Source organism: Uloborus diversus, chromosome 4 (genome assembly GCF_026930045.1).
Source record: "Uloborus diversus isolate 005 chromosome 4, Udiv.v.3.1, whole genome shotgun sequence".
NCBI lineage: Eukaryota > Metazoa > Arthropoda > Arachnida > Araneae > Uloboridae > Uloborus > Uloborus diversus.
The window spans coordinates 62,821,674-62,845,325 of record NC_072734.1 but is presented as its reverse complement, the minus strand read 5'-3'; the positions used below and the strand labels follow the sequence as shown (position 1 = coordinate 62,845,325).

At 32.1% G+C, this 23,652-nt stretch overlaps 1 protein-coding gene across 1 annotated transcript in view; it reads right to left on the bottom strand.

The window, feature by feature from the left end:
* The window catches only part of LOC129220603 (Fanconi anemia group M protein-like), a 41,408-nt gene that overhangs the window by 14,295 nt on the left and 3,461 nt on the right, over positions 1-23,652 (bottom strand). The window contains exons 2-8 of the mRNA XM_054855033.1: positions 11,302-11,626; positions 9,718-9,890; positions 7,957-8,034; positions 4,045-4,203; positions 3,715-3,958; positions 1,331-1,472; positions 707-783 (exon numbers count right to left, since the gene is read on the bottom strand). Coding sequence (XP_054711008.1) covers positions 707-783; positions 1,331-1,472; positions 3,715-3,958; positions 4,045-4,203; positions 7,957-8,034; positions 9,718-9,890; positions 11,302-11,626 — 1,198 coding nt within the window. The remainder of the gene's footprint in view (positions 1-706; positions 784-1,330; positions 1,473-3,714; positions 3,959-4,044; positions 4,204-7,956; positions 8,035-9,717; positions 9,891-11,301; positions 11,627-23,652) is intronic.

Sequence of the window (23,652 nt, the reverse complement as noted above, 5' to 3'; positions counted from 1 at the left end):
AATTATGCTACGTAGAAATCCTATCGTAAAATGCAAAACATAATATCAGAAAAATGCTCTTTTGTATTTTTGTATTTGTCAAAAGAGATTAAAGGTTTAAAATGCTCTCCTGCTTTTCTTTAGCAATACCAGAGATTCATACATATTTTTTAAATTTAATCTCTTGCAAATTTTACTAAACTGTTTTTTTCAATCCTGTAAATCTTTACTAATAATAAAGCTGAAAGTCTCTCTGTCTGGATGTCTGGATCTCTGTGACGCGCATAGCGCCTAGACTGTTCAGCCGAATTTCTTATGAAATTTGGCACAAAGTTAGTTTGTAGCATGGGGTGTGCACCTCGAAGCGATTTTTCAAAAATTCGATTTTGTTCTTTATCCATTTCAATTTTAAGAACATTTTCCGGAGCAAAATTATCATAAGATGATGAGTAAATTACGAAATTATCATGACGTGGAATGGGAGAGTGAATGAACGTAGCCAGTTGGCGAGAAATTCATCATCCATTATTTGTAAATATACAGGCGAACCAAATGACCTTTTAATTTTCTACAACGGGCAAAGCCGTGCAGGTACCACTAGTCCAGAATAAAAGATCAATAGGAAAAGGTTGAAATTCAGAACACAAGGAAAAGCATGTATAAATTAAGTAGAGCCAAGAGTTATGTATGCAAAGGTGAATTAAAAATGCATGCATAACAAAATTACCTGCTTCGAGGACTCTGAAATGTTCAAGCACAATTTCTTGTAATTTTACTAATTTTGGATGACTTGGAAGTAACCTTCTAAGCCTGCCATTATCCTGAAAATAGATATTTAACAGTTTGAAACACGGCCAAAATAGACACAAGAAGCAACTTTTCGAGAATTGGAGGGAGCAAGAACTTTAAGAAATAATTTAGACTAGGGAAATCTTTGACTTTGAAATTTAACAAGATTATTAAATGTTAATATAGAAAATTTAAAAATTAATACTGAAAAGGATAATAGTCAAACAATAATAATTAAATTTAAAAACATATGTTTTATGTTTTAAAACATTTCTTGCTGAACTAAATCCACTATTTCGGGAAAATTGTTATGGAAAAATGAACTGTGGCTCTTTACCTAGGTAGTATAACTATGGTTTAACAATACGTTATTTAAAGATTTCCTTCATTTAATGATACATTTTGCTGGTAGGGATTTGACTGCATTGAATGTCTATGCATTCTCTTTTAAGAATATCCTTGATTTAAGGATAACTTTTTTCAGTCCTTTGCCAATCGTTAAATTGGGGTTATACTGCATTTAACTTTTTAAGACTGCTTTCTATTTAAGCAGTTTAAGAACAAAAACAATGCACTCACATGTGATGTCCCTTCAGAGTCACCAATGTACTTTTCTTTAATTTCTTGCATTACTTCTTCAAAACAAAAATTCTTTGATAGCTCGGATCGAGCATGAGGTATGGATTTTTCCCCATTTACAATTCCTGAAATTAAAGGAATACAGTAGAAGACCGTTATAACGCACACCTTGAGACCAGAGCTTTTGCGTTATACAGGTTTTTGTGTTATATAGATCATTTCGCAAATTTTGAAACTAATATTCAGAATATATCTATATATTAGCACTTCAGAATGAATTTTATCTGCAATGAGTATTAAAGCACCAATATTACAATTAGTTATTCACAAATAAATATGTTTCACAATCAAAATCCTGCACTTCTGCTAGCTTCATGGTTTGCATAACAGCTGCATTTTTAAGAGCCATCTGGTATTTTCTGTTTACTATGAGTACTAATTTTCAATTTAAAAGCTTAGAAATAAGATGGAAAGATGAAAAACTTTAAAAATTTAATTTGTCTAACAATTTTTATGTTTGCAAGGCAAAACAGAAAGATTTTTTAAACTTCAAAACCTATTGTTTACTTCTGAAAAGTAGTGCGGTTTATAGAGAATTGCGTTATACAGGTCGGCACTATAACGGTCTTCTATTGTAATACAAATAATGAAGGCAAATAAGCAATTTAAATGCAATTTTGAACAAATACGGTGATTTCTAGGGATGCTATGCAGTGGAATTTCATTATAAAATTGTTAATTTCCAATATCAATAAATCCTCATATTGCCAAAGTACCCTTATTTTACACTCTAGACAATTTTGGCCTTGTTTCGACAGTGAAGCTCTGCAAATTAAGTGGTACCAAGTACTTGGACGATTTTAACTTTTGAATATACCTTATCATCTCATCTTTTATTTTCACATACAGTAAAATCTCAAAAATCTGAGGTAATTGGGGCTCATGTCACTTTGGATTACTGAAAACTTGGATTATCCGAAAAATTCTTCCAGATTAAAACTTAACACTATTCAGACAACATAAGGAGGAGCATCTTTTACTTCCTTGCATAAAGAAAAAAGTATTACTTTCACAAAATGTTTATCACTCTAATTTGATCTAAAACTTCCCTTTAAATTACGTATAAACAAACTTTGACGGTAGTTTTTCACCATGTCATCCGTATTTATGCATGCAAATTTGTAGGCAATCAAAACATGCATTTTGGCTGTGCCCGAATCTGTTTCGACGAGTTTTGTCATGATGTCTGTATCTGTGTGTATGTATGCATCTTGAATAACACAAAAACGTTTAGTTGAAGGTTTAAATTTCGTACATGCAACTCATGAGGCATCAAATTGTGAACCTTTTTTTTCTTGTTGCAATTGTATTCCAAAAGGGATATCAATACGTTCTTCATGGTAAAACAATGTCAGCTTTATGTATCAAGTTATTATCATCAAAGCATCTCTTAATCCATTCTTGAAGAGTCAATGAACATTTTGTGCTACTCGGGGGCAGGGGCATGCACAAGGGAGGAGAAGGTACACCTGTTGTCTTGGGTCCAAGCCTGAAGGGGCCCGAGATTTTTAAAATTAAGAGTAAAATATATGTAGAGACCTAGGGGTAAGCGATATGGAGGGGCCCTATAAAATTCATTTGTGACAGGCCCCAAAATTTATGTGCACGCCCCTGCTCAGGGGTTGTTGCTGAAACCAATATCTCAATGTATTTTTATTATTTCCCTTATGAAGTGATAAGTTTAACAGTTGCAAAAGATTTCCAATTTCAGATTTTATTGAAAATCATTTTTTAGTCACTAAAAAAAAATAAGATAAAATATAAGTGAGACGCCTCGGATTAAGCAGAACCTCGAACTTTCAAGACTCTACTGTAGTTCAAATTTTTCTTAAGCTTGTATTAATCTGTATCAGAACTATTTTGAGAACACATTCTTCCTATGAGCATAAATCTATTTTTGACTCATACTTCTTATAAAACATCATGGCCAACAAAATCTGATGGATAGAAACTCAAAAAAAAAAAAAAAAAATGCATTTTTGAGATTTTGAATTCAAATTATGTTTTTCGCAATAACAAGTGTGTATATATGTGTGAGCTTGTGTGCAGGCATGTGCATGTGTGTAGATGTGTGCATGTGTGTAGACGTGTGCATGTGTGTAGATGTGTGTGTAGGCGTGTGCATGTAGGAGATGTCTGAGTGCAGGCATGTAGGTGGTTGTGTGCAGGTGTGTGTAGACATGTGTTTGCAGATGCCCAGTTCTAAAAAATTAAATGACGTCATTCAACGTTCAAGTGAAAACAATAGGCAATTTGTGATTGTTCAAAAAAAAAAAACAAAGGAAAAAAAAAACAGAAAACACTTACCAATTAAAAAGTTATAAAAGGAACGAGTCCCATGGAGCAAGAGAAGCTCAAAAGCATGATAGAGGCTGATGCAGAGTGAGAAATCTGCCATAATGAGACCATATTCATGTCGAGAGATGGCTGAAGGTGGTTGCTGGCTGAAAGCTTCTCGGAGCTTAAGCATCTGGAATTTCGACAGGGATGATGGATTCTTGGGACCCATCGCATTTCTACGCTGTAAACGCTTCAAATAGCCATGGATGATCTGCAAGACAGAAAAATTGCAGTGAGGTAATATGATGCAAAACAATTGAGGTAAATGCATATGCATTATGGAAGTTGAAAACATACATCAAGAAATTTGCCTTTCAAATTACTCAGTGCTTCTCCCAGGGGAACAATTATTTTCTCCGTATCTCGGATGTGGGAATACTGCTTCACGTCCTCACTGTCTTCTGTTCGCATTTCAACGTGCGAAATTAGGAGGTTTGCAAGAACTTGTTTCACTGACTGTAATTATATTAAAGACATGTTTAAGACACCATATTTTATTCAATACAGTTACGGTAGAGAAAGCAAGCATCAGCTTTGTTTGTAAATGAACAAAACTCTGAACAGGGATAATTACAGGTTCAAGAAAGAGTAACAGATTTTTTTTGCAAAATATCTTCACAAACACAAATAGATATGCACATACACAGTGCTAGTTAAATTCTCGGATTCAATGTTAAAAAAAACGTCTTTTAAATAAAAAGAAAAAAAGAAAAACTAAAAGCTATGAACAACATTATATATATATATTTAAAATTCTGGATCAAGTCTCTAAGGCTGGGGGGGGGGGGGAGAGTCTAGTAATTTCATCTTGAATTAAATTGGAGCTTTGAAAAGAAGGCAAATCAATCCAAGAGTTATAGTAGCAATGCCTCTTCTTTTAGTTCATTTTAAGTTATTTTCATTTTTTTCATTTACAAATTTTAAAAAAAGGTGAAAATTCAAAAACAAAAATGGATGACCTAATTTAGAACCTTTTTTTTTATTTACAAATAAAAAAATGTGAACTTTCAAATACAAAAATGACCTAAGTTAGAACATCCACATAAAGCAATGAAATTTTTTCTAACTATAGAAAAAATGCAAATATCAGTTTAGAGGATAAAAATATTTGAATTCCTGCAGTGTAAAAATAAAACTATGAGAAAAAATTGCTGTTTTACCTATGAGTCATTAATCTTACAAATAGATGAATTTGAGAAAGTCCATTTTTGAAAATAACGATGATAATGGTAATTACAGATAAAGCTTAGTATGATATTTTTTATCTATAACAATACAGAGAGAAAAAAAAGTGAGAATCCTAAACTTTGGGAGATGGTATTTTCAGCTCTTCATCAAAAAAAAAAAAAAAAAAAAAGTGAATGAAATATAGGGAAATTTAATGCTAAACACTGCTTTTGCTGGGGTCATTTCACAGCAACTCAATACAGGGTCTAAACCTTATCTTCTCAAGTTGCCTTGAGGTTTGCCACAATTGTGCTACCTACTGGTATATATTTGGGAAAGCAAAACATTTTACTAAGATATTTGGAAAGTTCTAAGAACTTTTCCAACTAAGCAAAAGAAATGGGATGAATTTCATTTTACAGCATTATAGTTGATATTTTCAATGATATTTCGGTATTATTATACAGGTTAATACAAAATGATAATCCTCAAAATCTAATTTTAAGTTGTTTATTTAATTTGCTATAAAAGAACATATTACAAATTTTAAATTAATTATATGAATAGCAAGTATTACTGTAAATCAAAGTTGAAATAAATTTAGGGTGATAATAGTGATCAAAAATAAATAATGAAGTCAAAATTATATAAACACACATAAAATCTAAAATACATTTCAGTTTAAAAGTTAGAATTATTTTGCTTATGCGCTTATTTCAGATATATTTCTTCATTTTTCACCTCTAATCATGAGTGCCCATATGCAAAATTTTAAAAGGGGGGGGGGGGGGCTCAGATATTTTCCCCATGGTTTAGCAAGATAAATACCCCGTGGAAACTGATTACAATACATAGTAGAGCAAGGGTTCCCAAACTTCAGAACTCTGCGCACCCCTCTGGAAAAATTACGAGCTTTGCGGACCCCCCCCCTCTTGGCGTGCATGCAAAAAATAATAATAAATAAATAAAAATAAAAAATAATAATAATAAAAAAATAATAATAATAATTTGACAAACTTAAACACATTTTTTTTCCTTAATATATTTTCATGCTTTTTTCCCTTTAAATTTATTTATTCATTTTTTTTCAGAGCTCTTGTCTAGTTTTCATTTTTTACATTATTATTTTGAGTTGTGGAAATAAAAATCTATTTGAAATTCAATTAGGAATAAAAATGTTGTCCCCAAATTTCAATACCATGTTTACTAATAAAAATGAACTTTTTAAGTTGGTGAACAAAACACTGTTAGCCTAGTTTAAGGGTGTTAATTTTTCATATGAGTTGTACATTTATAGCGTATTAGGATTTTAATTATTGACTATGGTTCAGGAAAACCTACCCTGTAATACACTACCTGCCACTAATAAAATCACTGGATTATAAAATCAGCCGCTTTTTAAAATCAAATCTGGAAGAACAGAATCATTGCAATACTAAAACATGCAAAACTATCCTTTAATAAAATCACTATCGCCGTTTTATAAAAACAAGCTTTTAGATATCATACATAAACAATTGATAAATAAGGAAGGAATCGGTCTCAGAAGGTGAGGAAATCTCAGTGCCAAATTTGTGTTTTCAATAGATTTCAACAAATTGCTTGTTCATATCAAAGAGAAAAATATGATGTTGAACGTTAACGGAAAAACTATACACCAATATTTTAAGACCCTTGTGCAAATATAAAAAAATGTTCCTCAACCTCATATTTAGTTAAAATGACTAACTTAAAACAAAAATAAATGAAGTAATTGATTTCGTTTTTAGAGTATTGAAACTTTAAAGCTTTTCATTTTTTTTAAATGTAAGTATACCAGTTTATAAAAGCAGCCACTTTATAAAATCAAATGTCCTCAGAACGAAAGTGATTTTAATAAGTGGCAGGCACTGTACTGTGATTAGGATCTGCGTAGCCTTCACAATGCTGCCTGCTTGCGTCAATTATAGGGAGCCTCTGCCCTCTGCTCGCTATTGGTTACCAGTGCCCAGAAACTGCAAGCAGTTTCATTCATCGCAATCAGTGCATTATTAATGCTTTAAATGTAATTATAATGCCAAAAAAGTGTGCTTACCGTTGATATAGGAAAAACATCAACTAATTCCACCTGTTCCAGTGCTACAACCTTGCTCACTGCTCTTGTTTATCAGCTCAACACATATTAACTACATCAAACGAGTGCAGCAGGTGCGGGTGCAATATAGTATGAAGTATGCTAATAATATTTTAGACCTTGACGATTGGGCCAGAATGAGAGGACAATTGTCCGAAATTTGAAGACTGTATGAAAATCTTAAGCGTCAAACATTTATTTTCACTTCGAATGATTTTGTTGAATAAACGCAAGCATAATATGCAACAAATTTATAAAATAGTGGTACAAAATAATTATTAAAATCAACTGCAAACTATAGCATTTGACTTATTTCAGCCTTAGCTTGAAATTTTGAATGTTGATAATCAAATTTAGTCTGGAAAATTTTGGAGCAAAAGTTTTATTTGAAGTATAATATCCCAGCTGTAAAATGTGCCTCAATGTTTGCATTTTACTTAATATAAATATCATCAAATGCACGAAATTAATGTGCAGTGTGTTTACTTCCAAGAGTTCCGAGGGGGGAGGGGGCTGCTGCGTCCTGCATGTACTTAAGCAAGATCTTTTTTATTCCTCATAAATGTGCTTTCTTTCTGAATTAAAATATAGTTACATGTCCTTCAATCTCAACTATATTTAACGTTTTAGCTGGATAGCACCACGGACCCCCTGACATGGACTCGCGGACCACAGTTTGGGAAACTCTGGACTAGAGTTATTGCAATTTGACATTTTCAATGACTTTATTCATTAATGGCTGCAGAAGAAATGTTTTTACATTTTTGCAAATAAAAAAGTATTAAAAGCAAGGAAGTTCTAATTTCTAAAGGGGGGGGGGGAGGCTTGAGCCCACACTTGACCCCATGCCCATACAGGCACCCATGCCTCTAATACTAGCCAAGATTTAGCTTGACAGTATACAACTGAGCACAGTGATATTCTCCTACCTGAGTTTCACTTCCTGGAGTTGCAGTCAGTGCCAACACTCGAAAATTGGTAGTGAATGAACATAACTCTCGAATCACCTGAAAGAGCAAACAAGTTAAATGAGTTATAAATATTATTTCCTTTTTAAAAATTATCCACATAGTAATTTTTAAGCAATATCATGTTGGTTTCGTTCATATGCCGCTACCGGTTGCTTGATCACATGATAGCTAATAACGTCAGCGGTTATTCACCGTTTTTTCACCAACCGATGTCTCATCGAAAGCTTTCTGTTGATCCCCAGTTACTTGAGCAGAGGAATAACGCGCAGGTGAAAAATAGTTATTCTTGGTTAAAATTTTCACATGGTTCAATCAACCAGCTTAAATTACAATCGACCGGTGGATCTACCGGTGAAGCTATATAACGACTTCGGAAACAACCAGTTAGCCAGTAGCTTGATTAGAACGCTTAAATTAGTCACCAGTTGCGGTATGCGAATGTGACGAATTGTTCATGGACTAATTGTTGATTCAAGGGTGCCTCAAACTAAAATTGTTGGGAGTAATAAAATGCTTAACTTTACATAATGAAATTAATACTGAAAAACAATATAAAAATACAAAGAGCATTAACATTTGGAGAGGATAAAATTTTTGGATATCCTTTTATTGACAACTTCATTTCTTTTGCTTTTAAAACAAAGTATCTGTGCATTTATGTCTGCAATTTTTACTCACACTCGTATCTGTGCCCAAGGGTTTGGAGAATATTCTTTGTCTTAGGTCGCATTAAAAAAGAAAAATTTCACAACCATGTACGTTGAATAATTGGGCTTATTTTATTTACAGTTATTTCAACTTCTTAAGTCTATATACACATCTTGGTCTTGCAAAGTTTGAACGAAAAAAAAAAAAAAAAGCAGAAAGATTCAATATTAAGTTTTATTCCATGGAATAATACTTATTAAACAGCGATTTACGGCAGACTAAGAACATGTACAAGAAAAGTACTATATCCCATTTTATTGCTGAGACATTTTTTGCAACGTTAAAAGATACATTTATCTATTAAGCCTAGAAAACAGCAATACTTTATTTTCTCTAGATGCTTAGCAGCATCTGACACAATGAAACTTTTCTTTCATCACTGAATGCTTTAAATGTAATTTTAAGTTGAAAATATGGAGGAGGAATTATAAGTTACAAGAAAAATGTTACACCAAAAGGAAAAAATAACTGCAACTATACACAGTAAATACAAAAATTGAATTTCAATTAGAGTTTCAAAATATTTTTTTTCATTTACTTATTTATTTTTAAACTGGAAGCAGCTCAAACCCTAAAACCCAACTCTTGGGTATGGGCCCCTGCTCCTATATGATCACTTTATATCCTTTTGAGCATTTATTCAGTAGAATATTTAAAATAAATGATTTATATTTAAAAATTCAAAATTTTGATAGTACTTCTGGTTAATTAATGAAACTGATTTCTTCAACTAACAAATTAATATGTAACCAACTTTTATTAATGTATAACTAAACTCTTGACATCCGTCAGAGTTTTTGTACTAAGATTGAATCCAACTCTTCATTACTCTGAATAGCACAATTGAGAAGAAACAGTGTGTTTCAAATATGCATTGGGAAATTTTCTAAATACAGGATAATAATTTTGACATTGAAATTACATTCTATTAACTCTTTTGCATTTGAGTTAAGACTGAAATTTTTTTTAGTAAAAATCAACAACTGTTTGAAACAATTCAATATATTGTACCTGACAGTAGGAATGGTTTCCTAAAGCTTTGTGAGCTTCATCTACAACAACACATTTTATGCTTGCTGCAGGGCATATATTTCGAACCAAATCATTGGCCAGAACTTGTGGAGTCAGAAAGAAGACTCGTTTCTTCTGCCACATCAGCTTTCTCTGCTCTGACACATTAGTTCCTAAACAAAAAGAAGGGAAAAAAGAATAACTTTCAATTAGGTTTAAAATTTGTCAATAATAAACAATTGAATCTAAAAAAATAAATCCTATATTTATATAAGCAAAGCTGAAATTGAAAGTAGTTTTCTATATTTTTAAAGAGTTTGCTATTTTGATATTAGCAATATAAAGAATTTTGTTTGAAGAACTTCAAACCAAAGAGTTCAATAGTTTACTTAAATGATAAGATTTATTGCAAATATGTAAACAAATTTAACAACTGGAACAAATACTTTTACATAGTTGGGTTTATTTACTACTTGAAGTCATTGAAATGTGAATAAGGTTTGCTGTATTATCTAGGTTATGTCTTACAAAAACATAACATTTTTACTTCCTAATTGAAAGGAAAGGAAGCAGCCATTTTGATCCTTGTATTTATTTTGAAGACTTCTAATGACAGCTGAATGTTCATATATATTAGGTAGTCTAGTGGATGGATATTACCTGTCAGTATTGGAGGATTTCGAGATCAACTCCACAAAATATCCATCAAGTACATGCTTATAAAATCCATGAGCCGAAAGTCCTGGGGTTGGTTGCTATCATACACCTTGGATGCTGGGTACCTACTAAAAACTTCCCTCCCCTTCAGAAGTGTGGAAAATCGTGGAGGCCTTAGTGACCAACTAGCTCAGGCATATAAACCTGGTAAACAAATTAAAGTGGTAGGTGCAGAGACCTCTGGAGCACAATTGCAAGCCTGCATGTTGGTATACCACATTAATCAAAAACGGTAAGTGTTAGAAGGTTGAAATTTTGCATGTGAGACTTTTGTGGCATCAGGTTATTCACTTCTACGGTGATTGTGCACAAAAATATAGTTTCACACTTTCTGATTTAGCCACCATCCAATATTCAAAAGAGCTGGCCATTTTTTTTTCTTTGCAGGAAGTGAATGTTAATTTCAAATCATTTTTTATATCAAGATATTTTCTATATGGCACCACTTCATCTATCTCAAGTAATCAAGTAACTATTTTTTGCCATTAGTAATAAAATAACTATTTTGTGCTTCCATTAGGCAACTGTTGGTGACAAAGAATGTCAATAAAGGCGAAAATTATCAATTTTCCTGATAGAACTCTAGATTTTACCGAATGATAAATTACAGTGCACACATAAGTACATTTAATGGAAGAGGTCTTTTGGGCATTTAAAAATTGCAACCTTGCAATTATGTCTCGTAATTTGCCAAATTTTCAAGTAAAATTTTCCGAATAAGGATATTTTTGAGGGGCCTCACATCGGGGCACTCCTGTGTTTACTACATGTAGGAAAAAGTAAGTAATATCTGCAGATTTTTTTTTTTTTAACAAAAAGGAACACTTATAATTCATGTTTTAAGTAAGAATAGAAACATTAAAGAACCTGTCATTTGTGTTGTATCTTCTTGTGGTATTCCAGTCACTTTGAAGCATGCCTCAATTTGTTGGGCAACCAGAGGCCTTGTGGGTGCCATGAAGACAATTTTCCCCTTGGGGTACCAACGGTAAATATTGAACATAACCACAGCAGCAATGAACGTTTTCCCCAGACCTGTTGGAAGGACGACCAAAGTGTTCTTAAACAGGGCTTCCTTCACAATGGAAAATTGGTAATCTCGAACAGGGAGGTTGGTGGGGTAAATCCATGTTTGTCCAGCATCAAAATCAAATTCTTCCGGGTCGGAGGCATTCCTCTGGAACACGGGCGACTACGAAACAAACAATAAAAAAATGAATGAGGATACAAGAAAACAAAAATTTAGGGTACATTGGCAATTTTATGGATTTATTGCAATTAAAAAATAAAAATTTCTGAGTTTGGAGACATTCTGTATCTATATGTATATGAATCATTTGAGGTATTATTTTTGTATAGTTGTATTAACACTAATTAAAAATAGCTGCTAATCTGAAAAGATGCCATTCTTTATTTTAATCAACTCTTTCCAAAAAAAAAAAAAAAAGCATAATAGAAAAAAAATAAAGTGAAAAACAGTGCCCCAAATATGGCAGTTAAATGAGATTAAAAGTTCCAATTAAACATAAACAATCTGCCAAATAAATGAATTGGACCAATAGAGGAAACTAAATGTAAAAAATAATAAAATAAATTATAGCTGGGGAGTGGTCAGAGGTAGAAATTTCAGAAATCATACAACAATTTTAAATATGAAAGAACAAGGCTTTTGAACAGTTATTAGTATTTTCATTTTCGTTGTTTATTTACTTCACTTACTTGCAATGGTGTGAATACAGTAGGTGCCACTTAATGTGATCATGGTTAATGTTATCATTTGCTTAATGTTATCAGAATCACGAAGTCCCGGAACACTAGAATGTTAACAAAAATTAAAAACGTCGGATATTGTAATCAGCGTTTTCATTTATTGTTTTCACTTTTTCATAAACTTTTAGTTTTTTCCCTGTTTTTGTTCCTCAATTAACAGAAATACATAGGCAAACCCTGATGAGGCTAACTTTCTGTGTAGCATTTTGTTGTTTTCAATGGCAGTTCAAAATTTTTCTAGTAATGAAGCTATAGAAAGTTTGCCCCCAGTGATCACAGACTCCCGCTAAGAAAACTTTCTTTTGCACCTAAAAGAATTCAGTCGCTGGACATGTTGCAGGCATTGATGTAGGTCCTCCATTGTTGCCATTACTTTGTAAACTATTAAAGAATTGTGTTGAGATTAGTGATGTAAAATACCCGGGTATTTATTTTTAGGGGTAAATACCCAGGGTATATACCCGGGTAAATACCCAAAATGGGTAAATACCCGGGTATTTATTTCAAAAATTTATATTCAACTAAAATACTTTTCTGTATGTATTCCATTATGTATATATACAACCAATCATATACAAACAATAAATTTTTGCCCAAAAATTGTATTTTGATCACATATTTAAAGAATTATTGTGTGAAACAGTTTAGCAATCTAATATGATATTCAAATTTAATGTGTTGGATATGCCTAATCAACGTTGATAGCCAAATTTCAGATATAAAAAGCCATTCTACAAAAAAGAAAAAAAGCTTAATTGGTTACAACAAAAAAAGCAAACATCAATTTTTTTAAGGTCCTAGTCTTTTATAACTCAGTAATATATCCCTGCATGACATCAAAATGTAACGAAATGTCGCTCAATTTATTAATACTATTTATTTACCTATATCTTATGCAGAAATTTCCTCCAAACTTAGTTCAATTGTTCAGGTGTAGTCTGTATCACACACACATATATATATATACACACACACATAATATACATAAACATTTAAAATTCATTTAAAATTTTTAATCTTTTATTTTGGGGTTTATGTTTAAAAAAAAAAAAAAATAGTCACCTTTTAATACTACCTAAAAAATTTTTGCAAAATGCGCAATTACTAGGGGATTTACCCTGCTTTCGGATAAATACCTCAAAAAATATTTACCTTCCCACCCTACAGGGGAATAAATGCAAATGAGCAAAGCAACAGAAAAAAAAATTTTGCTTTTTTTTTTTTTTGCTTATTAATGTGAAAACTGTTTCTATATTTTCCATGTTATCACTTAAATATCAATAAAAAAATAACACCATAGTGTCTTAATAACTTCTCAGTTTACTCTTCCAAACATCCCTCATGCTTCCTTTTTTTTCATTTTAGATATGACTAACCTAGATTGCAATTTTGAAATCCTGAAGTTCATAATGAATTGCTTATACTTCTCCAATTATGACACTGAAAAGAAAGATTCTTTGGTTCACGATATGTTTCTTTCATGATTTCATCAAGTCTTTCAATAAAAAATATTATAAACTGTGTAATACATATGTATATATCAGTTTTACCAATTATTTCATATTTAGATTTTTAAAAAAAATTCTCATTCACTTCTTTGCATTTTTTATAAAATACCCAGTTTTTGGGTATTTACCCAGGCCTTGGGTAAATACCTAAAAAATATTTACCTACCCGCTGGGTATTTACCCGATCCACATCACTAGTCGAGATTGAAAACAAAGCGAAGTTAAATTAAAATTTACACAACAAGCAAAACTATGTTGGAAAAGATAGAAAAGCTGAATGTGCTTTGAAACTGGTTTACGAATGTCAGGGAAAATGGTCACATTTTTCTTCACCTATTGCTATGTGATTAAAAATTGCATAATTTAGTTTTAACTTTTTATAATTCAGATATTTCCATTCTGTTAATTTAATAATTTATAATTTAAAACTGCGTTCAGTTGAGTCATTGTGATTTTAATTTGAGGTTGCCAAAATAAATGCACCTTAATTGGAAAGAATCATTATTTTGTGTCTCCTGGATTCTTTTCGGTTATTGTTATCGAATTGTATTTGTCCCAAAGTGATCGCATTAAGCGGCGCCTACTGTAGTTTTAAGAGGGTTATTTTTCTTGATCTTCATTGGGGATTGATAAACTAACTAGGTTCAGCCAAGTTGGGCCCAGACCAGTTGCTGAGGGGCAATTCCATGATAAGGTCAACCAGATGATCAAATTTTCAAAATTAAAATTTCTAAACAAATGAGGTGTCATTTTAAAGGTAAAGAGTTGTATATTTTGAAATGCCTGTCTAAAATTTGATCACTTCAGTTATAAATAAGTTACAGGAGGTTAAACTAAGGTCAACATCTTCAGTATTTTCAAATCATATTTGATGACTCTCGAAGAAATTCTGTTTTTTCCAAAAAATGCATATTAATATTATGAATTGAGATGCATAACCATTTAAAGATACAATGCGTTGCTGGTGATGTTGTAAAAATGTGTTAAAATAAAATTCATTTTGATTTGTAAAAGAATTCCTCTGGGGTACATTAAGTGTTTTACGTCCGACACCAAAATGCGCAGTTAATTATGCTGAGCCAATAATTTTAAAGATACATATATGTATTTTTGGGTACAAAGTAAGAATTTCAATCTCTTTGATGTAACCTATTTTCATTTTGTAACAAGTGAATATTTTTTACTAAAATCTAGGTGTCGGACGTAAAATTTTTTTTACGTCCGACAAAATTTTTTTACGTCCGACACCATTTACGTCCGACACTGTTACATTCCTTTAAACAACATATGATTTCAACTGTGTTTCTCCTTTTTTTGCCATTAATTTCAAAGTTAAAGTGGAACATGCATAAAAAACAACTTAGTGAATTTATTGTATATGCATTTAGGGTTGATAGGGGCAAGTAGGATCCCTTTTGAGAATGAATGAACATAATACAAATACAAATGTGACAACCAGCAACAGGCTCTGGGTCCAGCTAGGCTGGTCCTAGTCAATTAATTAGTCCCCAACGAAGATCAATGGCCGTCTTAAAGCTATCCACCCCCTTGCTCATTACCGTCTCTTCAGGTAAGCTATTCCAAGTGCCCACGACCCTGCTAAAGTAGTAGTTTTTCCTGATTTCCAAGTTAGCCTGAGATTTAAATAGCTTAAAACAATGACCCCTTGTCCTGCTTTCCCCGCAAAAATTTAATCCATTTACATCTTCTATTTTGATATATTTAAATAACTGAATCATGTCCCCTCTGACTCTCCTTTACTCCAGGGCTATACATGTTAAGCCTATTAAGTCTGGTATCATAATCTAAATCTAAGAGTCCCCTTACTAATTTAGTTACCCATCTCTGAACACTTTCCAATACAAAAATATCGTTTTTTAGATAAGGCGACCAAAACTGAACAGCGTACTCCAAATGAGGTCTTACTAAACTCCTATATAAAGACAGAAGAACTTTCTTAGATTTGTTTGAAATAGATCTATTGATAAACCCAAGCATTTTGTTGGCTTTATTACTAGCAATACTGCACTGTTGACTAAACTTGAAGTCCTGATTTATTAAGATACCCAGATCCATAACATTTTCTGCCTGATTTATGACTGAACCCTGTAAATGATATCTCATACGCTTATTTCACAGACCTAAGTGTAGCACTTGACATTTCCCTACATTAACTGCCATCCCTCATTTATCTGCCCACTTAGTAATATGATCTAAATCCTCTTGAAGCTGATTTACTTGTTCTTCATTTTCGACAATCCCCATAACTTTTACATCATCAGCAAAATAATTCATGCTTCCAGAAATATTTTCATTGATGTCATTCATAAATATAATAAACAAAAGAGGCCCTAAAACTGATCCCTGAGGAACCCCACTTAAAAACTCACTCCAATTAGAATGATTTCCTCTCACAACTACTCTTTGCTTCCTACCAGTGAGCCAATTTCTAACCCAAAGTAAAGTTTTTCCTCCTATTCCTATGTCAGCTAACTTGCTGAGAAGAGCAACATGCGGTACCTTGTCAAAAGCTTTTTGAAAATCAATATAAACAACATCCATACATTTTTTGTTATCTAAAGCTGAGGTAACCTTGTCGTAGAAATGCAATAAATTAGTAGTACAGGATTTACCTTTCCTGAAACCATACTGCAAACTAGTCAACAGACTATTAGTCTCTAAGAACTTCATGATCTTAATTTTGATCAAAGTTTCGAAAATCTTACAAATCACCGAAGTCAAACTTACAGGTCTATAATTCCCAGCAATATCTTTAGACCCCTTCTTGAAGATTGGCGTTATGTTAGCCAGCTTCCAGTCCTCTGGCACCGTCCCCGAGTTATAAGAAGCATTGAAAATATTCAAAATAACATCCACTAATTCCTCTGCACATTCAACTAAAATTTTTGGATAAATATTATCTGGTCCCGGAGCTTTAGTTGCTTTAATCTTTTTCAAATGAAATAAAACCTCCTCCCTGGAAAATACAAAATCCTCAAGCTGTATAATAGCTCAATATATCAATTTTAGCAAATTTGCCAAAAATAGAAGTGGAAAAAGAAATTAGAAACACTAAATGACTGCATCTATGTAAAGTTGGCTAAGGAAGAACATTATTAACATTCAACCCATATAAATCTTGATGGTTTTCTTTCAGGTAAGTTTCACAAATAACTAATCACCAGCTTTTGTAGCTGAACTATCAATTCCTACTAAGTCATCATAGTTGTCTTGTAATTCACTAATACAAATATTTCATCAAAGTTGCTTTTGATTTTCAAATCCTCACTGTTAGGGGGAAACTACTTACCCCATACTGTGGGGACGTTTTATCGCTTCTTTCACAGGGTACGTCTTTTACAGGGTAAATGGGGCCCCTCCCTCTAAAACAGTTTTTAATAATATTTTACTCAAAAATTGTGATTGCAGTATGCACTTTAAGTTAAACTGTACACGAATGTTTAATGATCATAAAAAATAAATGCTAACCGGGAAACACTTCTTTGAAAAATGCATGCTTAACTCGCCAAAAAATATTTTTCAGATTTTTTTTTTGACTAAGTTTTCTGACCTAGAAACAAATTCCACGTAATCCAAATATATGCAAAACTAATCACTTCGATGAACCATGACATGATCAATGTAAAGAGGTATAAAAACCATATTTCAGTTTTTGGGTGATGACCCACTTACCCCAGTGTCCCACTTCCCCCAATCAAACCCTACTTTTGAATTTACTTGGTAAATTTTGTTTCAGTATATATAACCTATAATTTAATAATAATAATAAAAATGAAAAATATTGAAAAGACCCACACCAAGAGCCCATAGATGCGCAACGCAGCAAAACTAAAAAGCCAAGTAAATATAAGATTAAGCAAACTAGAGGAGTTACAAATATTAAACAAATTATAAATAACAAATGATGATAAAAAGGAAAAAATGCAAACAGCTATTAAGTAGGAATAGAAAAAGAGTGAATCCAGAGCTCATCAGCCATGGAGGATTCATTTAATTATGGTCAAAAGACCAAAATTTTAACTATAAACTAGAAGAGAATGTTTAAGCTCCAGTACATGTATTATAGAGTAACAATGGGCAAACGCACCACTTGCTAAGCTAAAAACAATAAACTAGAGCTCAAACCTAAAACTAAAAGCAGGGGGTTTCGCCTCGACTAATTAGGAAAACAAGTTCCGATAATTAGCCTTCCACGGGACAGTACCTGCCAATAACAAAATTGTCTTACCCTTGAAATCCGCGTAAACAAATCCTGTCCATTGTTCAGCCTGATAAAAAAGCCAATCCATTTGTCAACAAAACATTAAAAACATAAAAACATATCCGGAAATCGGTCCATAGACATACCGAGTCGCCTGTTTCGCACGTGTAAAATTCATCCACCATGGTGATTCATAAAAAAATGGTTTGTCACGGTTGTATCATACATTTACACAGTTAAACAGTTTCAAAAGAAGCGAAATGTTCATCGAAGGCTATACTTAAGCAGATGTTTTCAACCTAGATTTTTAGGGAAGTTATTATTAAAAAGTAAGTTTTTGAATACTGAAATTTCTTGCTTAAATGCAGAAATGGTATTGCAAATTCTTTTAATTCTGATAGCCTGCGAAACAATAATGCCAATAAAAACCTTTTTACTTAGGCAGGAGGAGGAAACATAAGGATGTTATGTTTCCTCCAACACTTAATGAATCCTCCATCATCAAAAAATTTGCTGCTGCTTACAAACTTTTTAAATTGCCACGTCCCGATTCTGTTAACTTACCTTACTTATATGCAATTCCAAAATTTCATAAAACACCTGTTGGATTTCGCTTTATTTGCTCTGCCACCAACACCATTGGAAAAAATCTGAGTGTAAAGCTTGAACAGTTTCTCAAAAAAATTCTTGAACAACTTAAACTTCAACAAATGAATTGGTTCTGGATTGTTAATAATAGTGTTGAAGTCATCAATTTACTTAATATGCTTGATATAAATCACTTAGAAACTTTTGATTTTGAAAACCTCTTCACCAATATCCCACTCATTGAACTTTTTTCCTCTGTTTCAGAACTTTTGTAATTCAGTCAAGGATTCCCTTGATTTTAATGAATTGTTTTTTCTTGGTCTTTTTAAATTTTGTATTTTCAATAATTTTTTCAAAAATGGTAATTCATGTTTTCTTCAAATTAATGGCATAGCAATGGGAGCTAATTTTAGCTCTACATTAGCCAACCTTTTTCTTTTATATTATGAACGAAAATATTTAATTGAACAATCCTTCCTCTACACCTCTTTGTTGCAGATACATTGATGACCTTTTGTGTATGAATTTTCCTAATTTTTCTGAACTCAGCAAACCTATTTATCATAGTTCATTAACGCTCATAAAGATCAATTCTAATCATAATAGCTTTAATTTCTTGGATATCAACATACAAATTGACTCAAATTGTTCCACTACAATCTATGATAAAAGACGTGAATTCAATTTCACAGTTAAACAGTTTACAAAGGATTTTTTCCTCCTGCCTAAGTAAAAAGGTTTTTATTGGCATTATTGTTTCGCAAGCTATCAGAGTTAAAAGAATTTGCAATACCATTTCTGCATTTAAGCAAGAAATTTCAGTACTCAAAAACTTACTTTTTAATAATAACTTCCCTAAAAATCTAGTTGAAAACATCTGCTTAAGTATAGCCTTCGATGAACATTTCGCTTCTTTTGAAACTGTTTAACTGTTGTGTAAATGTATGATTCCAACCGTGACAAACCATTTTTTTATGAATCACCGTGGTGGACGAATTTTACACGTGCGAAACAGGCGACTTGGTATGTCTATGGACCGATTTCCGGATATGTTTTTACGTTTTTAATGTTTTGTTGACGAATGGATTGGCTTTTTTATCAGGCTGAACAATGGCCAGGATTTGTTTACACGGATTTCAAGGTAAGACAATTTTGTTATTGGCAGGTACTGTCCCGTGGAAGGCTAATTATCGGAACTTGTTTTCCTAATTAGTCGAGGTGAAAACCCCTGCTTTTAGTTTTAGGTTTGAGCTCTAGTTTATTGTTTTTAGCTTAGCAAGTGGTGCGTTTTGCCTATTGTTACTCTATATTACATGTACTGGAGCTTAAGCATTCTCTTCTAGTTTATAGTTAAAATTTTGGTCTTTTGACCATAATTAATGAATCCTCCACGGCTGATGAGCTCTGGATTCACTCTTTTTCTATTCCTACTTAATAGCTGTTTGCATTTTTCCTTTTTATCATCATTTGTTATTTATAATTTGTTTAATATTTGTAATTCTGTTTGCTTAATCTTATAACCTATAATTTACATATTTATAACTGTAATCATTGTTATGTGTTGACATTTAAGAGCAATAGTTTACGTCCAATATGAACAATTTACGTCTGACAAAGAAAATTTACGTCTGACACCAAGCTAAAAATATTTTTTAAATAATTTAATTCCTTATAATATCATTTGAAAACTGAAATATGCTTCAATCATAAGTGTACTTTAGAATTATGCTGTTTTCAAAATTAAAATGTAAGCCAATTCACAGACTTTTAATAATTTTTAAGTGAACCATCAATTTTACTATTTGTGTGTTTACATCCGACACCAACTCTTTAAAAAATTTTAATTTATACTTTAGGCATCTATTTTGGAAAACTAACATGATTTTTTATTCAGTGGGATGTAGTAAGTATCTCGTAAATAAATTTGATCATTTTGGAAAAGTTTATATCTGGTAAATGGAATTAAAACTGAGAAAATTTTCTTCATTTTTTACGTCCGACACCATGGAATTGCCCTGAGTCCACTTTTGAATTAGTAATGTATTTGGATATTAACTTTCTAAAATTTCTTGTAACTAATTTTATGTTTACGGTAGAATCCATGTCAATTCAACAAGGGCTGTAGCATGACGGTCTTGGATTTTTTTTTTTTTTGAATTTAACATATGTTAAAATTTATTAAAAAATGAAGAAATAGTTTTTTTTTTTTTTTGTTTTGCCCGAAAAAATTCCTAGGCCGAGATACAGGCCGCCAAAGATGGAGGTCCTGTCATGATTTCTCACTTGGGATTTTCATCAAAATCTTTAAAATACATTACCTTACCTAGGAAAACAGTAGACCATATTTTGTTGTGGTTTGTTTTATTTAAAAGGATATATTTTCTTGTTTAAAAAAATATGCAACATTTTGAAATATGTGCGTTAGTTTTTTTTTCCGCATTCTTTTGAAAGAAAAAAAGTTTAAAATAATGCTTTTGAGGTACAGATGTGATACATCCCCCCCCCCCCTTGGCGAGGATAGAATTTTTAACTCATTTCGAAAATTGCCAACGTTGGCGATAAAACTTTTTCCGGTAGCCCTAGCAACCCTGCAGAATATACCTGGGAAGTACAGATGTGAACTAATTCTTTTCGCACGTGTGTCCGTGGAGGTAGGTGCACATATGTTCCACTCTTAGGGGGATTTTACGATGTGGTGTTGTTTCGTGCAATATACCTTACAGGAATGCTTATTTTGTGTTAGTTTAAATTCAGTAGTTGTGTTTTGAAGTAAAAACATTAGAAAAATGCCAGTTTCTTCAAACTTGAAGGTTAATTAAAAGTTAACTCCAACGTGGTGTGTATCTGTAACATGCCATTGTCATATGATGTATTGTTTTAGACTGAGTGTGAATATTTATACCATATAAAAAGGTAAGTTCTTTATTTTAGAATTCAAAAAAAACCTCTCACTTCCAAAATTCTTTGTTTTTTACAAATCCTTGAGGGGTTCTTGTAGTATACATAAACTGTGATCATACTCACGACTGTAATGTATATTAACAGTCGGAGGGATAACGGACCGAGCGGTCAGCGAGGTCCTGGCGAGCCCGAGGTCTCATAGTACTTTCGTAATGAGACTCAGGCAGGGCCGGCGAGCCGAGGTATCATTGCGAAAGTACTATGAGACCGAGGGCTCGTATCCCGGAGAAATGATGAAAAAAAAATTAATGCATTAATTTCAACTTGTAATTAATACAATAATTTATTTCATTGTATTTTAATATGTTTACAAAAAAACCCCGGCCCTGTACATTTTTGAAGCATATATTCGTGATGCTTTTTGTTGTGCTTTTATGTTGTTTTTATATATATTGTGTTCTGAAGTGCTTTGATCATGTTTTTCTTATCTGATTTTTTCCTGTTGGCGCTAAAAAAGCATCGCTAAGAACGATGTATGACATATGTCATCATACATCGTTTTCCTTGGCGCCAACAGGAAAAAGTCCGCCAAGGGTGGGGGTATATCACATCAGTTCCGCTTTTGATTTTTCTCAAATATGTCAATTTCAAAAATTTTCATTTTTTTAGTTTATTAGTAGGGGGTTCCCAGAAAAGGAGAGCTTCCACTTTTTCGTTTAACAGATTTTAGAGGCATTTGAAAAAATGAGGTTTTTAAGGAGTTCTTTACGTAATTGCAGACCTGAAAATTCAAAAAAAAATTTTTTCGCAACAAGTGACCAGAAAACACTTTTAAGTTATACAGCAAAATTTTCATTTTGAGTTGCCATTTTATTCAGGGTATGAAATTTAGTTCAAAATGAAAATTTCACTATATAAACTAATAAAAGTGTTTTCTAGCCACTTGTTGGGGATTTTTTTTTTTTTTTTGAATTTTCAGGTCTGCAGTTATGTAAAGAGTTCCTTAAAAACCAAATTTTTTCAAATGCCTCTAAAATCTGTTAAATGAAAAAGTGGAAGCTCTCCTTTTCAGGGAACGTAGTACTCAGTGGTATAAACTTTAAAAAAAATGAAAATTTTTGATATTGACATATTTGAGAAAAATCAAAAATGCTTTTTTTTTTTCAGAAGACTGTGGAAAAAAAAACTAAAGCACATATTTCAAAATGTAGCATATGTTTTTAAACAAGGAAAAAATATAATTTTAAATAAAACAAACCGCAATAAAATATATTCTACCGTTCCTGAGATAATGTAATTTAAAAATTTTGACGAAAAATCCCTAGTAAGAAAATCATGACAGGACCCCCATCTTTGGCAGCCTGTATCTCGGCCCAGAAATTATTTTGGGCAGAAGAAAAAAAAAACGTATTTCATAATTTTTTATGAATTTTAACATATGTTAAATTCAAAAAAATCCGAGACCATCATATTATAGCCTCTTGTTGAGTCAACATGGATTCTACCTTATATAATTAAATAAGCATGCTATTCAATGCATTAGAAATCCTTAAAAAAAGAATAAATGTATTTTAAAAAATGAGAATAGGTTTTTTTTGAACCAATTACTACAAAGAAATGCAGCAAGTCCATTTAAAGATAACATTGAGATATTTGCACACATCTAAACAAAATCTTAAATGCTTCATTATTGTGTGTGTGTGTTTACTTTTTTCTTAAGAATGTAGGTCTTTAACTTTTAACTCTGTTTACACTTGGAGCACTCAACTGATCTTCTATCTTGTACTTGGAGAATATTAATCAAAAATGTAAATAACACAATTACTGTTACAAGCAAAATATAAATTATCAATTGTTTGGTAGGAAAAGTCATAAAGGTTATTTTTCATAGTTTCTAGTTCACCCCTTTGCAGTTTCAAGTGCTTCATTCCCTTAAAAAATGCATCTAAAACCTCGACCAAGAAATACTTGGGTCCACTAAAATCTGTCATCGCTGATCAATACGTAATCAGGAATTTAGTGCATTCATAAAGATAAACAAGCAAATAAAAAAATGCAATAAAAGCTGAAAACTGAGTAAGTTTTACCTGAAAAATATTAGATGCATGGGGGTTGCAGGCTTCATTCAGAATTTCTTCTTGTCGTGGTCTTGATTTTGAATTTTCTCCTTCTTTATGTGAAGGTTTTTTCCAAGTTTCAAATAAGGTCTTTTGCTTACTAGACATAATT